Source organism: Macaca nemestrina, chromosome 6, assembly GCF_043159975.1.
Source record: "Macaca nemestrina isolate mMacNem1 chromosome 6, mMacNem.hap1, whole genome shotgun sequence".
NCBI lineage: Eukaryota > Metazoa > Chordata > Mammalia > Primates > Cercopithecidae > Macaca > Macaca nemestrina.
In genome coordinates, this window is record NC_092130.1 from 146232154 (window position 1) to 146250224 (window position 18071).

The following is an 18071-nucleotide window of genomic DNA, read 5'->3' on the forward strand; positions in this document are numbered from 1 at the left end:
GTATTAATTGTTGAGAACCATTCAGTGATACTCACCAAAATTGGAAGATATATTGGAATGCCCTACCTCAATATAGGTCACATAGTGTTAGAGAAAATTGGTTTGGAGAGTATTACAGCAAAGTGTGCTGCAAGGAGGCCACTCCAGCACAGTGGCAGGCACTGCTTCCCAGGCATATGGACAATTTTGGGAGGTGGCCAGGGTCAGTACCTGATAACTAATAAGTCTCTCAATCTCAGCATGCCTAGTGGCTACAAAAGAAGTTGGAATTTTTTAAAGTGTATGTGTTCAAGAAGGAAAGATATTAATTTACTAAATGTTGTCAGAATATTATTTGTTTAAACACCAAAAACAGAACAAACCTAAAAGATACTTACAGAATATCTAATCAGTCCACATTCTAAAGACTGTTAAATGTGAAATAGCATAGTTATTTTTTTGTCTTTTGTTACTAGTGTGAACAAAGAACAGTGCCTAATATATAATAGGCATTTAGGAACTTTGTTATATGAAAGAATCTCCAATTTCAGATTTTCTGTTAGCATCTTATTAGTCACTGTTTAATTCTGATGATTTAGCTCTAAATTTATTTTGATCTAAGGTTTTTTATTTTTATTTTTGGAGACAAGATCTTGCTCTGTTGCCCAGGCTGGAGTACAGTTGTAGGATCACAGTTCACTACCTAGGCTCAAGCAATCCTCCCATCTCAGCCTCCCAAATAGTTAGGACTATAGGTGCATGCCACCATGCCCTGCTAATTTTTGTATTTTTGTAGAGACGGGGTTTCACTATGTTGCCTAGGGTAATCTTGAACTCCTGAGCTCAAGCAATCCACCCGCCTTGGCCTCCCAAAAGGCTGGGATTGCAGGTGTGAGCCACCATGCCTGGCCTAATGTATTTTTTAAAAGTTGAATCTAAAAAGAATTTGAAACAAATATAAATCAGCTCAGTAAGGATGGATATTTTTGCACATTTAAAACTATTATTTTAGGCCGGGCGTGGTGGCTCACACCTGTAATCCCAGCACTTTGGGAAGCCGTGGCGGGTGGGTCATCTGAGGTCAGGAGCTCGAGATCAGCCTAGCCAACATGGTGAAACCCCCGTCTCTACTAAAAATACAAAAATTAGCCGGGTGTGGTGGTGGGTGTCTGTAATTCCAGCTACTCGAGAGGCTGAGGCAAGAGAATCACTTGAACCTGGGAGGCGGGGGTTGCAGCGAGCCGAGATTGCGCCCTTGCACTCCAGCCTGGGTGACAGAGCAAGACTCCGTCTCAAAAACAATAAAAAATTAAAATAAAAATTATTGTTTTAGCTGCATGTCTTCAGCTATTTAGAATTCAGAGACTAAGAATTGTTTCTAAGTCACCCTAACATCAAGGTACTTATTTTATAAAGAATTTCCTCCTTATGTGTGTTCTATTTGATCCAGGCATTTTTACTTTAATAAAAGTTTAACTTTATTTCCTATGCAAAACCACTAGGGGGAGTGCTCCCTCAGGCAGAGCAGGCGACACTTCGGTGCCACTACAAATTGATGTGTAGCATATAGAAGAACACAGTCTTATATGTGACTTTTAGTTCTGTCTTTTTGAAGTTTATCTCTCTTTCTAGTAAAATTGTGCTTACTGTGAATGGATAAGTAATCTTTTTTTTCATTTTTCATTTGTTGATTTCCCATTCAATGATGTAGTGCTTCCACCTAGAATTGGTGAAATGCTTCAAAATAATACAAATAAAAATATTTGTTAAATTTCACTTTTCTAATAAAAATAAGGCTTGTAACACAATCATTTTAACAGGAAGCCACAGGGTTTCTGTGGTATTATCAAAGTCCCAGTAAAAATTAATTAAAATTGTAAAAGGGCAGAATGTGGCACTCTCAACAGTGGGGTAGGGAATCATTCAGAACATAGAGACTTCCTTCTCTCCTTCCCTGTCTTCACACTGCTTGTCCCTTATCCCCACCTGAAATAAAATCTATTGGGTCCTGAGAAATTGGAGTGTGGAGTATTTTTTCTTTTCCCAATTATGTTTGTAATTTGCTTTCATTCTCTCTTTGGAATAGGCAGCGCTGTTTTATACTAGTATCAGGTTACAAGCACCCCAGGAGGAGTCATTAGCTCTAACAGGATTTCTCTCTCAGGAGTGGACAGCTAGTATTCTAATCAGAAAGACCAAAGGCAGTGGTTTCACGTGCTTTCTCTATATGTATCTCAGTCACATCCAGAGGTTTTGATCATCAGCAGAGTAAATGTGTGAAGTATAGTTTTGAAATTCATAGCTTGTTGATCATTATAATAGATACTAGTAGTGGCTCTCAGTGGCAAAACTAGAGGTATTCAGGATATGTGAACTTACTAAATTATTTCAGAGTAATCCTCATATTTAAGTGAAAAGGAAGTAACAATCTAGTGAAGCCTATGGCCTTTACCCTTAGGCATGGTGCCTGACACTTGATCCCAAAATGGTCTTGCTTCCTGCCATTTTGTCCAAGGATTTCTGGTTGCCTTGGCTAACTAGGTTAGGAGAGTACTATTTCTGGAATATTGTCAAGCCTGCCTTAAGTGGACCTTTAATGCAGGTTACATAAACTTTTTTCTTTCTTTCTTTTTTTTTTTTTTTTTTTGAGATGAAGTCCCACTCTGTTGCCAGGCTGGAGTGCAGTGGTGCGATCTCAGCTCACTGCAACCTCCGCCTCCCAAATTCAAGCAATTCTCCTGCCTCAGCCTCCCGAGTAGCTGGGACTACAGGTGCCTGCCACCATATCCAGCTAATTTTTGTATTTTTAGTAGTGTCGGGGTTTCACCATGTTGGCCAGGATTGTCTTGATCTTTTGACTTCGTGATCCTCCCACTGCAGCCTCCCAAAGTGCCTGGGATTACAGGTGTGAGCCGCCACGCCTAGCCGGTTACATAAACTTTTTTGTTTGCTTGCTAAAAAATGGTCATTGAGCTAGGTGTGGTGGCTTTCACCTGTAGTCCCAGCACATTGGGTTTTAGCCCAGGAGTTTTGAGACCAGTCTGGCCAACATAGCAAGACCTCATCTCTAAATTTTTTTTTTTTTTTTTTTTTTTTTTTTAAGCCAGGTTTGGAGTATGCATGTAGTCCCAGCTACTCCAGAAGCTAAAGTGGGAGGATTGCTTGAGCCCAGGAGTTCAAGGCTGCAGTGAGCTATGATCATGCCACTACACTATAGCCTGGCAGGAGAGTGGGACCATGTCTCAACAAAAAATAAAATAAAAATATTTATTGAAATCTGTATGTGAGACAGCTTGATCTGGGCTTGAATTATTTTTTTCTAACTTGGTACAGAGATTGTTGGAAAATAATCCTCATCCACCTAAAAAATGTCAGTGCTTGTTAGCTAATTCAGAAGAATTGTAAGAGCTCTGTATGTTAGCTCAGATCTGTTAGAAATGTCAGGTGTTTGATTGGATTGGGTTATCCAGATTGGTTGAATTTAGAAAGTAGCTTCTGTGGTTTTGCAGTGAGAATGCAACTTTATATTTCTAATGTGGCTTGTTAAGACTTCGGGATTTCACCAAAATAGTAAAATTTTAAAACTTTTGGGCAGGGCACAGAGGATTTTTACGGCAGTGAAACTAATATGTATGATACTATAATGGTGGATACATGTCATTATAATTTTTCCAAACCCACAGAATGTATACCATCAAGAGTGAACCCTCATGTAAACTGTGGACTTGGGTAATAATGGTGTGTCAGTGTGGGTTCATCAGCTGTCACAAATGTACCACTCCGGTGGGAGATGTTGATAAGGGAGAAGCCAGGTATGTGTGGGGGTAGGGGGTAAATGGGAAATCTCTGTAGCTTTCCCTTAATTTTGTATGAACCTAAAACAGCTTTAAAAATGCCTTTGGGAAAAACTTTGGGGACCAACATAGGTGCCAACTTATTTTACCAGGTATAAGGATAAAATTATACCATTCAGTATCACCACCATTTTATAAAACATTTTAACATCAAAACCCCAGACAATAGCAACTTTACAGTGACAATAAACTTTAAACATTAAAAACAACTTTCAAATGCAGGAACAGGTACACCATAAAATTTTATTTCACAGTGTTACACTTATGCTACTGTTTATTGATACAGGTTTGTCAGTTTGGACATCTTAGGATTGCAAAATAGTAACATTTTATAAATTTTGGTGCCACCCAAAATGGAGTCTAAATGGCCATTTCTTTCGGGTATTTTTTTTTTTTAATGTCAGTCATTGTTGAAAAGCCACTTTCAACTACGTATGTGAAAATGGAAGCGACTCTTCTGAAGCTACTGTAATCAATTCAGAATATTCTGGGGAGGAACAGCAGCCTCATCTCCAGACAGGGCTAAAATGAACAATGACAGGCCAAGTGACCAGTTAATAAGCACCACAGAGAAGGGCAATGGAACATATAGCTGCTTTCCGCCAGGGCTGCAATGTGGGACCTTGATCCTGAGTGCCAACCCTAAAGCATCCTGGGAGTTAGTCGGCAACTGCCAGGAGAAGGCCTACCAGTCAGTGGACAAGCCTTTGGCTTAGTTGGTATATGTGTGCTTCTGCCACAGCAGAACACAACTCACTATACCTTAGGTACTGGTTGATTCTTAAATTTTACAGGCTGAACAAATGACTGAAATAATTTCCTGAATGAAGACCCAAAATGTGGTTCTATAAGCACTGAGTGCATTGATATAGATATTGATAGTGATACACTTGGATCCCCAAAGACACAGGGTCTTTGAGCTGTATTATTATTATTATTAATTTATTTTTTAGACGGAGTTTTGCTCTTGTTGCCCAGTCTGGAGTGCAATGGCACGATCCTGGCTCACTGCAACTTCCACCTCCCGGGTTCAAGTGATTCTCCTGCCTCAGCCTCCCAAGTAGCTGGGATTACAGACACCCACGATCACACCCAGCTAATTTTTGTATTTTTAGCAGAGACGAGGTTTCGCCATGTTGGTCAGGCTGGTCTCGAACTCCTGACCTCAGATGATCCGCCCGCCTCAGCCTCCCAAAGTGCTGGGATTACAGGCTTGAGCCACCATGCCCCGCCATCCCTAGTTTCTTTATAAAGTAAATAGGTCCTTTCTAACTTTTAACATGTTATGATGAGTTCAGTAAATCAGATCAGGGCAAGTGTTTCAGAAGGATCAAACTATTCCTTCCAAGGCAATTTTGGTGACCTCAAACAGGCTGAGACTAAAGACACTTCCAAATACAGTTGACCCTTGAACAACATAGGTTTTAACTGTATAAATCCACTTAATACACAGAGTTTTTTCAATAAATACATTGGAAGTTTTTTTTTTTTTTTTTGAGATTTTTGACAATCTAAAAAAAACAAGCTATTGCCTAGAAATATTTTTTAAAAATTTAAAAGGTATGTCATGAATGCATAAAATATATGTATGTACTAGTCTTTTATCATGTGCTACTACAAAATATGCACAAACCTATTATAAAATGCTAAATTTTCTCAAAATTTACACACATATACAGTACATGGTGCATTCACAGTCCAGAGAAATGTAAACAAATGTAAAGATGCAAGGTTAAATCACAGCCACATAAAACCAACGGGAGTACACACTGTACTGCAGTCATTTTGTAGCTGCCTCCTACTGCTGCTGCCGTGCGCTCAGGTGTTGTGAATATCCGCTCAAAACGCTGTTTGATGCTCATCATCTCTGTATGAGCAGTTCGACTCTCCAGTAAATTTTATGTGGCTGAAAAAAGTACTCTCTTGAGATTCTTAAGTATTTTTCATCATGTTTAGTGCACCATAAACCTCAAATAATACCATGGGACCCATACGAAGTGCCACTAGTGATGCTGGAAGTGTTCCCAAGAAGTAAAAGTCATGACACTACAAGAAAAAGCAGAATTTATTGATATGTATCAAAGATTGAGGTCTGTGGCTGTGGATGCCCTTCATTTCAGTCCAAGGATTCTTTTTGTAAACAGACAATGTAAATTTATGGAATCAATAAATACAGTACAGTAATGTAAATGTATTTCCTTATTTTCTTTCTTTTTTCTATTTTTGAACAGGGTCTCACTTTGTCATCCAGGCTGGAGTGCAGTGGCATGATCTCAGCTTACTGCAACCTCAACCTCATGGGCTCAAGCAATCTGCCTTCCTCTGCCTCCCAAAGTGCTAGGATTAGAGGCAATGAGCCACCATAGTTGGCCCCTTACCATTTTCTTAATAACCTTTGCTTTTCTCTAGTTTACTTCATTGTAAGAATATATTATATAATATACATATAACATACAAAGTATGCATTAGTCAACTGTTTATCTTATCAGTAAGGCTCCCAGTTAACACTAGGTTATTAGCAGTTAAGGTTTGGGGGAATCCAAAATTATACAAAGATTTTTGACTGCACGGGGCACTGGCAGCCCTAACCCCTGCATTGTTAAGTGGTCAACTGTAGTATATGAAAGTGTTCACCAATAAATTACTTAGGTATTGCAGAATTTTTTAAAAAATCAGAACTGAAAGGAATAAAGTTAGAGTTAGAAAAAGGGAAATGAAAGGTAATGGAGTCCCAGTGACACAAGAAACTATAACTTAAAGCATGTGTCTAAAAGATTTCTTTCCCCCAAGTCATAGATCAGGATCCTAGTTGTTTTGTGTTTTTTTTGAGATGGAGTCTCTCTCTATTGCCAGGCTGGAGTGCAGTGGTGCGATCCCAGCTCATTGCAATCTCCAACTCCCCGGTTCAAGTGATTCCCCTTCTCAGCCTCCCGAGTAGCTACGTTTACAGGCACGTGCTAACAAGCCTAGGTAATTTTTTTTTGTATTTTTCGTAGGGATGGGGTTTCACCATGTTGGCCAGGATGGTCTCGATCTTCTGACCTCGTGATCCGCCCGCCTTGGCCTCCCAAAGTGCTGGGATTACAGGCGTAAGCCACTGTGCCTGGCCAGGATCCTAGTTTCTAATGGCTCTTGGGTATTTCACCTGGAATGCTGCTGCTAAGTGGACCTCTTTTCCCAGAGTCCTTAATAAAAAACCGTTCTGTTTTAGATCTGCCAATGCTATCAATGTTGAGAAACATTTTGTGGTCGAGAATTTTTATCATCAACAAGGTTGTCTTTATTGTTGGCTGTTGTGTATAAAGGTTTTCAATTTGGTAACAGAAGACCTAGAGGAAAGGAGAAAATCATATGAGCGTTTTTCTTGGTTCTTGCCTTCTAACTGGCAACTGCCTCCCCCAGCAGCACGTCTCATTACCTTACCTCAGCTAAAGGCTGAACTTAGCCTGAGGCAACTGTGTCACCATTTTCCACCACATGACTATACTCTCCAAATGCTGTCTCTTCTAATAGGCCTCTAAAATCTGAAGAGAGTCTCGAGTTTTCTTCCTAAAGAGCAGGGAGCTCTCGGCAAACCAAGGATAGTTGAGCTACCTGGATTGTTTAAATCCCAGGTGGAAAACTTACCTAATTTAGGGCCTTTTATATAGTTCATGATTTTCAAGTGGTTTCTTCTCACGAACACAGAGACTTAGAGCCCGAGGCCTGTGAAAGATCTCTGTTGTTTGTTTCTAGCCGTTGAGATGTCTGTCCTCTGATTTCTCATTACTGAAGGAGCTGAGCAGGACTCTGATGTATTATGATCCAAAAGACAGCTCCAGAAACACAGTTACTATTAAGTGTTCTTTAGTCACCTCCTATTTCTACCTCAAGCCTGAAAAAAGTGTGGTTTTCATAGCCCCCTTTTTTTTTTTTTTTTTACCTGAAAAGAATATTTGTTCTGTAGTATATGAGATACAAAATTTATGAACTTGGGGTTTTTATGCAAGTCGTACTAAAGACTGGTTCATTCTCTATTACTGGACTGTATAAAATATAGAAAGCGATCTGGCACTTTAACTTCCTTTGCAGTAAACCAGGAGATAATGAGATTCCAAACTAGCTGAAGAAATAGGCACAGATTAAGTCAGTTGCCCAGGGGTCTCATAAATTCAGAGGTGGGCAATAACTGTGAGAGGGCTGCATCTCTGCTAGGGATAGTAAGTGGGACTTGGCCTCGGGCCTACTTCTCTCACACCACAAGGTGGCAGGATTCCCCTTGCCTGAAACCTGAAAGGATAACTGATTTCCATAGTGTATATATTATCTTTGAGTTTAGGTGACTGTCAGACTGCTTGTCTATGATACTATCTGTGTTTCCAGAACCTGATAAATCTATATCTTTTTCGAGATGTTAACCAGAAAAATGTTTTCCACATAAGCTTGGTAGTAGCTTTTCAAAATATTCAGCCCCTAACTCCATTTGCTTCATGCAACAATGGTGTCAGTAGAAGGGAATAAAGACAAAGACCAGCTTTCAGTAAAAATAAAAATAGCTGTTACTTAATACATGATTGTTATGGGGCCAGGCACTCTGCTAAGCACTTCACATATAATGCATTATCTCATTTATTCTCACAGCAACACTGAGATAGGTACTATACTTCATCCCCATTTTATAGGATTATCCATAGCTAGAAAGTGGTAGTCCTGGGTTTTGAACTCAGGCTTGCCTGTCTCCAGAACTACAGCTCTTAACCACCATGACTCAAAAAGATTAATTCATAGGGATGCACTGAAGTCGTATTTCTATGATCAGATTAAATAGCTGATGAGATAGTCATAGTTCATAAAGACTTTATATCCTAAAATGGGGCCAAAATTCCTTACCAAACTGCAAAAGTATTCATGTATACCCTCAGGGCGAGCATGCACTACACCCTTTGCTTTCAACAAAACCAAATCTTAGTTTCTCTACTTCGATTCTAAAGACAGTGCAAGGTTTTATTTGCCAAAATTTAAATCACTGATCATTTCAAAAAGACTTCAGGTATGTAAAATACAATGTTTTCTGAAAAACTGATTTGCAGCCAGGTGTGGTGTGCTCACGCCTGTAATCCCAGCACTTTGAGAGGCTGAGCCGAGAAGATCGCTTGAGCCTAGGAATTTGAGGCTAGCCTCAGCAACATAGTGAGACCTCGTCTCTACAAATTGAAAATATAAAAATAAAAATTTTAAAAACCTGGTTTGTTCCCAACATGCCAATAGGGAAGGTTATATATATATATATATATACATATATATATATATGTATATATATATATATATATAATTTTTTTTAATTTTTAAAATTTTTTCTTAGGATACAGAGTCTTGCTCTATCACCCAGGCTGGAGAGCAGCAGCATGATCTTGGCTCACTGCAACCTCTGCCTCCCAGGTTCAAGCGATTCTCCTGCCTCAGCCTCGTGAGTAACTGGGACTACAGGCGCATGCTGCCACGCCTGGCTAATTGGGGGTTTCACTGTGTTTCCCAGGCTGGTCTTGAACTCCTGAGCTCAGACAATCCACCTGCCTCAACCTCCGAAAGTGCTAGGATTACAGGCATGAGCTACAGAACCCAGCCAAAGGTTTTGTATATTAAAAGTCCTGAGAAGCCCTTCAGAAAAGTAACCTGTGTCACTTTGTTTAAACCTGGTTTTTTTTTCCTTAATTGATTTTTGTCTTTCTGCCACAGAGCCTTTCTCCCTCCCGCAGAGAACTGATGCACATCCCTTGGAATCAGCATTTCTTGCAGCCCCCTTCAGGACATGCTGCCCTGTACAACAGCTGTAAACTACTTACCATTCCTCCATACCCTGCCCTCTGTCATGCTTCTGTGCCTTTGTATGTAGAGTTCCTTCTTCCAGGAATGGCTTCTGTTCTCCATCTGGATGAACTGCTACTTCTCCTTTAAGAAATGGCTCAAATGTCACCCTCTCTATGAAGTCTTTTCCGATTCTCATAGATTGTCTCTCTTTTCATTGCACTGAGAATGCTATTCCAGAACTTAAACTTCATGTTTTCATTATTTCTTCATGTTTTCTCTTACACTAGAATGTTGTCCCCTTAAGATTAATGACCATGTTTTATTTATCTTTATTACCACCTGCAGCTCTAACTGCACCTGGCACTTAGTAGGTGCTCAACAAATGTTTGTTAAAGGAATGAATGCAGATGAAGAAATTGAGACTCAATGTTTAAGTGACTTAAGGTCTCATGGTTTCTGGGATTCACACACGAGGTGCCTTGACTCAGAGTACAGTGCTCTTTTCTCTATATCTGAACAGCAAATATGTGGTAGAAGTCCGCTATTCCCCCACCCATAGCCCAAGGTGGAAGACACTAATAAATCAAGCTCCACCAAACCCAGCCTTTTGCTCTGGAACCTGAAGCATCACTCCAGGAAGCCATTAACAGAATGGGCCCATGAGATGAAATGTATTTGCTCTGCCTGCCCTATTCCATGCTGTCCCCACCTGTCAGACCATTTCTGTGGGCATGGCAGAGTACCTGGAGACTGCAGAGCTCCCCACTGCTCTGCTAAAGACAAGGTACACTGAGCTGGCTCACTGTGGCTTAGCAGCCCTTGTTCCCCATGAAAGAGACCCTCAAGCAGCGAACTAAAGGCTTCTGAGTTTTCACTTCTCTACCTGCCCCAGTGCCTCCAGCTAGTACCAGAATCCTGATTTGGAAAAGCTGCTGCCCCTCGTTTGGCTGCCTGGCTCTGCTGGAGCAGATTGTGCTCCTCACTCAGTCATACCAAGGTTTGGCCAGATATTTTCTCCTTAATTTTGTAGATGGAGTGTTGGAATGTTTACTAATAAATAATAGGAAAAGAAGATGAATGCAGCAGCCTGGAAACAACCCAGCTTATGGAACATACATTTCATCACTAAGGTCTTGCCTAAGACTGGGTCTGGCTGATACAAAATGTACTGAAGCATATGACCTCCTTTCTTTTTCCTTGTTCACTTCTCTCTGGAGACAATCAACTCCCAAATCCCCATTTCCACCCTATTTCCCTTCTCTAGCCCCTCAGCCCAGAAGAGGCTGTTCCATTTTGTTCACAAGACCAAGAGGACTGTATGTCACTAATAGGTTAATAGGCATTGAGGCACCTTCCTTTGCTCCCCTCTTATGAGAAGAAAAGGATGGTTCTCCCTGCTCCTTCTGTTGGCTTCTACAGCTTTATACCCATGGAAAGGTATATCAAAATAACTTTTCAGTATGCAGCTGTTTCGGAGACATCTAACAGAGAGAAAGGTAAAGTTGGTAACTTCATGCTTTCATACATCCAGTAAGTTTGATGACTAGGTAGAGTTGTTAAAATAGCTGATATTTATTGAGCACTTACTGTATACCAGATACTGTGCTAAGTGCTTTATGTGAATGATCTCATTTACTCTTTATTATGTTTCCACATTATAGATACTATTCTAATCCTCATTAGAGAAAAGTGAGGTTTAAGATACCTTACCTAATGGTACATAGTAGTAGAGCCTGGATTCAAGCACAGATATGTCTAACTTTAAATGTAGTCTATGACCTTAACTACTACATTCTTCTAACAATCAGAACTGTCCAATAATGGAAGGAAGGGGCCATCTTGAGAGATAATGAGTAAATTCCTGATTATAGGAGGTATTTAATCAGGTACTGGACAAACAGTAATCTCAAAGGTCTTCTCTACCAATACAGCTCATGCTAATATCAGCAATGTCAGTGATGATATTCTGTTTGCCAATATAATGCTTCTTATTAGTCATCCTCTTTCCATCTGCAATCATCATCATTAACACGCTCATCATCTATAATTAGCACATACTATGTGCCAGGCATCTTTCTTTGCAGTTTTACTTAACTTATTTATTAACTTATTTACTTATTTATTAATAACAACCCTATGAAGTAGATATTATATTATTATCATCCCCATTTTATGGATGAGGAAACTGAGAAGAAAACTGAGCGATTTGTCCAAGATCTCACAGCTAAAGACAGAGCTGGGGCCAGGTGCGGTGGCTCATGCCTGTAATCCCAGCCTTTGGGAGGCAGAGGCAGGCAGGTCATGAGGTCAGGAGATCGAGACCATCCTGGCTAACACAGTGAAACCCCGTCTCTACTAAAAATACAGAAAAATTAGCCGGGTGTGGTGGTGGGCACCTATAGTCCTAGCTACCTGGGAGACTGAGGCAGGAGAATGGCGTGAACCCGGGAGGTGGAGCTTGCAGTGAGCCAAGATTGTGCCACTGCACTCCAGCCTGGGCGACAGAGCAAGACTCTGTCTCAAAAAAAAAAAAAAAAAGACAGAGCTGGGCTTATAACCCAGGCCATCTGGCACTAGTCCGTTCCTTACCACTACATGGCACTCTCTTAATATTTGACACATATACCATACTCTTAAAATATATCTTTTTTATCGTCACAAATAACATTTATTGTAAAAATAAAAGTAAAATGACACAGAAATACATAACATAGAATTTGAAAGTCCTCCATAATCCTGTGTCCTAGAGATAAGTACTATTCTTTTCACTAACTACATATTTACATATACTTATGAGTTATGCTACATATATTGCTCACTAATGTGTACTTTTCATGTTTTTAGCCCTAACAATATATATGGGAATATTCTTCCATGACACTTAAAGCTCTACATCATGCCTTTGAATGACCATATTGTACAGCAATAAACGTGCTAGTATTTCTACTGGTAGACATTTGAATTTTTCCCACAAATCTAAAAGACATATTTATGTATGTATATGTGTATATTTATATACACATATTTATAAATACATATTTTGTGCAAGGATTTCAAAAGACAGATCTTAGAAGTGGTCTTTCAGAGTCAAAAGTTCCATGCATCTAAACATTCTATTAACTTTTCCCAACATATCCACCAAAAAGGTGCAATCAACATACAGTCTCATATAAATAGAGTATTGAGAGGGCTGAGCTCCCCATACCTTTTACATAGCTGGGTTTTACTACCTGTATTTGTCATTACCACTAAAACAATAGGGTAAAAATGGTATTTTATGTTTTGAATCCTGCCTGAGATTGGAAATCTTTGTGTGTGTGTGTGTGTATTGGTCATACGCATTTCTTCCTCTTCGAAGTGTCTCCTCATGTCTTTCGTAACAATAACACTGGCCTCTCTTTCATTAAAACTTTGTCCTTTATTTTTTTCTGACTCTCTTAATTCTTAAGGACTTTTTTAGAGACTCCTTTTCAGTTCCTCTTTCTGCATGACCCCTAAATAATACAATAATGATAATTACAATAATTAACATTTCACAGAAGCTTACTATGTGCCATACAGTAAGTAAAGCACTTAAAATGAAGTGCTGTATTTATGTGCATTTTCACAGATGAAGAAAGTAAGCCTTAGGAAGTCCCACTATAAGTGGGAAAGCTCAAATTTGAGCCCCAGCTGTTCTGCTACCAAACCACCATATTCTCTCTGAAATAAGTGGAAGCATTCTCCAAAGTTCTTTCCTAAGCCTTCTTGTTTCACATGTATGTATTCCGTGGGTTATCTTACCCATTCCATTAGCTTCAGAATCATTTCTTTGAGCTCTTGGCCCATACAGCCAACAACTTAACAGCTGTTGCCAAGTGGATGTATTGTGGGTACTGCAAACATATCCAAAGTGGAAACCATCTTCCCTCAGGCACCCTAGACATCCTCCAAGATTATTCCTCTTGCCAATACTATTTAATAACATTGCCATTCACCCAGTTGCCCAAGCTAGAAACTTCAACACTACCTTTGATTCCTGCCTCTATTAAACCTCACATCTGACTGGTCCTATGGTCTCTCAATACAGACTCCATATAGCTTCTCGATCTATCCTCTACACATTCTTCCTACTATGGCTTTAGATAATTAAGGGTCTAAACATCTCTCCCTTGGACTATCAGATCTACCTCCTAACTGCTCTCCCCACTTCTCCCTAGGTACCATCTATCCTTCTCATTGCTGCCAGAGGTAATGTTTTAAAGCCAATAATTGGTCATGTCATATCCTGCCCAAAACTCTTTGATGGTTGCTTTCTGTCTACTAAATAAATCCTAAAGGCCTTAGCACAGCACATAAAAATTCCATAATCTTGCCCCAGTCTGTCTTTCCAAACTCATGTCCAGCACGTCCCTCCTCAAGTACCTTAAACTACAACCACTCAAGGTCACTTGCTTTTCCTCCGTGATATCGGGTATCTACGCCACTATGCTTCTGTTCATGCAACTTGGAATACTCTCCTCTGGCTTCTTGTCTACCTGCTTATGTCTACTTTTCTTCGAAGACCCTGCAACCCAGCCCCCAACCTATGCAGAGTTTCCACTCACATTTCTAGCCTCATGATGTATTACTTGCCCTTTTCCTTTACATTTCTATTAAAGACTTAATACAGACTAACTTTCATATAAGGGACTCTATCTTAAACATATTAGTATTTCTAGTGCTTAAATGAGCTAGATATGTACATGATTACAATTGAAGTACATTTGTGATTTAGGTAAAAGTTAGACTAAACAACCAGAAAGTTTATTTCCAAATCCAGTATTTTCTATGCCCTTTCTGTACACCAAAATTTTATTTGAGACCCTTGCAACTATCATTTAACCTTGAAATTAACTCTGATTTCAAGGGGCCATTTCTACTTTAGCTTTTTTGCACAGGCTTCAGAAGCCAAGAATTCGGGCTCCTAGCAATGAAAGTCCAGTGAGTGTAGTCAACGAGTTTCCGGAAGAGGTGAGGTAAGAAGCAGGAGAGTATATCGGAAAACTAGCAGAGTTCCAGGACATCTGGGATTGATTACTCCAGTGAGATGCTGAAGTCTGCAAAGAGAGCAATCCTTGTACTGGGTTTTGACATCTGGCTTTGGCAGTTTCCCCCATGGCTTTGCTCAGCAGTTCTTGAGGAATGAGATATGGGCTTGTTTTAGGGAAAGAAAAACCTTCTGCTACAGCAAAGTCCTTCAAAAGACTCTTCTTTTCCCCTTATATGGACTTTCTTGGTAGGTTTGGTTTCATTGTAATTTACAGAAAGAAAAATTAACTTCCAAGTACCTAAAGAAACTCATACCACCTAGGGTCTGAATTAGATCTCCTAATTTTTCCTCCTTCTATGAATCATTTCAGATCACCTAAAAGACACAGTAAATACTGGAAGGCAAAGCAATCTCAGGCTACCAAAGAATGAGATTCCAGATATTCTGAAGTGTCTCTTTTTAAATACAAGCTGAGTAGAACTTCTGTTCAGTTTTGGGGAAACATCATGCATTTTTTCTCTGAAATTATACATTTTGTTCTTTTAGTTTCATTATTATTACCTTCAAAGCACAAAATCTACTTTAGATATATTCAAAGATTCAAAATCTCAAAACTAACCTATGGTATTAGTGGCTAACAATTATCCCTGATTTCAAATATTCTGAACTGTTGCCCTGAAAGCAAAAGGCAGTCTTCTGTGAAGAAGGGGAAGGAAGGGTGTTTTACGAACATTTATTGAGTGCATGCTCTGCCAGGCACTGTACTATGCATGTTATAGACATGATTTTATTTAAAACACCAACAGGCAGGGAGCAAAGTTTTCCATTTTGCCCTGTGGCTGATCCTCTATATCCTCCTAACAGGAATTATTGACAGAGGCTGGAGAACGTCCTCCTCTGGGTAATGATAAAACAGGAGATAGCCTCCTGTGGGGCCCACCTCAGGTGTGGCTCTGAGTGAAGTGGGTGTGGAGAGGAGGGCTCAATGTATTCTCCATGGCATGACCTTCCCCACCTGTCTAGCCTGGTGAACCTGGTGAGAAGGGGACCGATTATCAGCCACCACTGGTGAACACATTCGGGGTCCTAACTCTCAGCAGCAATGCAGCGCTGTTAGAGGGCTCTCAGGGAAAAGCACATGGCCTTAGAGTCACACTTATTTGAGTCCAAATCTCCAAGACTGAGTGAATTTAGGCAAATTCCATTATAAAACATCAAGCTCCCTTCTGTTAAATGAGAGCTATCATACTGGGTATTTGTGAGGATTAAATTAAATACTTTATAAATAGGACCTAGCTCAGTTTTATGAATTTGGTATAAACTCAACAAGTTTTTGTTCTCTTCCCTCTTAGAACAGTTCAAGGTCAGTACTATTCTGAGATGAACAAATGTCAATGATATGTGTCATTGATAACGTCAAGGTTAAAGACTGAGGCAAGTCTATACAAAACTCTCTTTGACTTAAATTCTAAACATCTATAAAAAGAATCTGAAGAGGCTCTGTCATTATTAACTTTGGAGACTGTATCCTAAAAACTTGCCTTATGTTTAGGGACCTAGACTTTGTATGTTCAGCAAGAAAAATTATTTTAAGGTACTCATTTACTTTCTCTGAATCCATATGATACCTATCATACTGTGATCAGCTACAACCTTGTCTTGCAGGGCTTTTCTATAATGCTCAGCATTGAAAGGGGTATTATAAATACTAAATATTATTGCAGCAGACCCTAAAACACTGGGTTCTATGAGACTGTAAGAAATCAACTAATTTTCCCAAGTATAGGATTTGGCCACATTCATACACAGGTAGGATTTTGCCTTACTAGCAAGAATGAAAGAGGTGAATCACCCCTACCTGGTTGAATTAGGAGAGGCCATGCCATGCATATATATACATTGATGACATGGCTGATGGCCAGGGCCAGAACTCACCTCCGCAACAGAGTAAGGAGGCTCTTTGTCTCCCTGCTTTTACTGTGTTCACCTCCATATACAAGGATTTGAATCATCAGACACTAGGTGAGGTGAGAAATAACAGGTTAAAGAGAATCAGATAGCAAGCACCTTAACTGCAAACCAAACTCAGGAAAGGACCAGCGGAACTGAGATCTTGTTACAAGTTTACATTTCAAATACCTGCACTACATTTCATTTGTTTCCTAAGCTGATAACAAAGATGTAGCCTCTACCTAGGCTTATGGCATCCTAAATTTCCAAGTTAAATCCCTATTACAAATGGAGGATGTAGTCATGCTGTCTTAGTCCATTTCGTGTCTGGTGAGGGCCCACTTCCTGATTCACTGACAGCCATCTTTGCTGTAAACTCACATGGTGGAAAGGGGCAAGGAAGCTCTTTGAGGTCTCTTTTCAAAGGGCACTAATCCCATTCATGAAGACTCCACTCCTGAGTCCTAGTCCCCTTCTAAAGGTCCTATCTCCAGATAAAACCGCAGCGAATATTAGGTTTCAACGTATGAATTTTGAAGGGACACAAGCATTCCATCTATTGCATATGCCATCAAAAATTCATTACCAGGTAAAAATCTATATGAGGCTCTCCTTACACTGATTTTGTGTGGAACATGGTAAATCCTTACAATGTATATGCTACGGTCTTTTTTTATTTCAGAACATTTGTCTTCAATGATATCTCTGATTACTGCTTCTATTCCAATCATAATTTCTTCAGAAATACATACAATTCTTTGGCTGAATCTCTACTTTGTCCTGCATACCAATTACTTTCTCATGAGATCCCTCTCTTCTTTCACTCTGCATTCTAAGAGAGCTTTTCAAGTTTGTTATATCAATCTTGATTCTTAAAATTGGCAGGATATTAAAACTGCCTCTAGAACTATTAAAAAAAAAAGATTCTGTACACTACTCGTAAAACTTCTAATTCAGATGGTCTGGGGTGAGACTCAGGAATTTGTTTTTGCTTGTTTTGTTTTGTTTCTTACTGACTGTGCTGCAATTCTAGATTTGAGAAACAATACTCCAGTATCACTCCATGTTAAGCGTCTTCGTTATTTTCAATGTGGATCTGAATTTTATTAGACTTGTTTCCCTGGAACCCCTTCTCATTTCACTCATCATTTTTCATTTCATCTCATTTCTTATCCTCAGATTGTCATCCTTTCATTTCAAAGTTTTCTCTCCTTTCAGGCTTCTACCCCTATTACCCAGATGCCACCGTGTGTTCATGCTTCCCTGGAAAAGCTATTCTGGCTCCTATAACTTACTTTCAGGAGGCTTTCTTTTCCCTGAATCTTCAAAATGAGTTCCCCTTTCTTCTGTTATTTACTGTTTTCTGATCACATTAGGTTACCCTGAAATGAGATGAAAATCCCGGCAAACCTGATGTAGACTGCTTCTGACTCCACCCTCTGCTCACTTGAGTGTTCCTTGATCTTTACCAACTTTTCCTCTGACTTTGA

General features: G+C 39.6%; 1 protein-coding gene across 9 annotated transcripts in view; it reads right to left on the reverse strand.

Annotated features, from left to right (window-relative positions):
- Nucleotides 1-5431: 5431 nt before the first annotated feature.
- Nucleotides 5432-18071, reverse strand: part of LOC105473055 (tetratricopeptide repeat domain 23 like) — a 60720-nt gene continuing 48080 nt past the window's right edge. The window contains exons 11-12 of one of the 9 annotated variants that reach the window (XM_011726646.3): nucleotides 9656-9761; nucleotides 7026-7162 (exon numbers count right to left, since the gene is read on the reverse strand). In XM_011726646.3, coding sequence (XP_011724948.1) covers nucleotides 9680-9761 — 82 coding nt within the window. In that variant the 3' untranslated portion in view covers nucleotides 7026-7162; nucleotides 9656-9679. Of the gene's footprint in view, nucleotides 5880-5927; nucleotides 7163-9655; nucleotides 9762-12202; nucleotides 14699-16393; nucleotides 16650-17876; nucleotides 17964-18071 lie in introns of those variants that run through there. The other 8 variants (XR_011625084.1, XR_011625083.1, XM_011726652.3 and 5 more) reach the window with 8 other exon arrangements.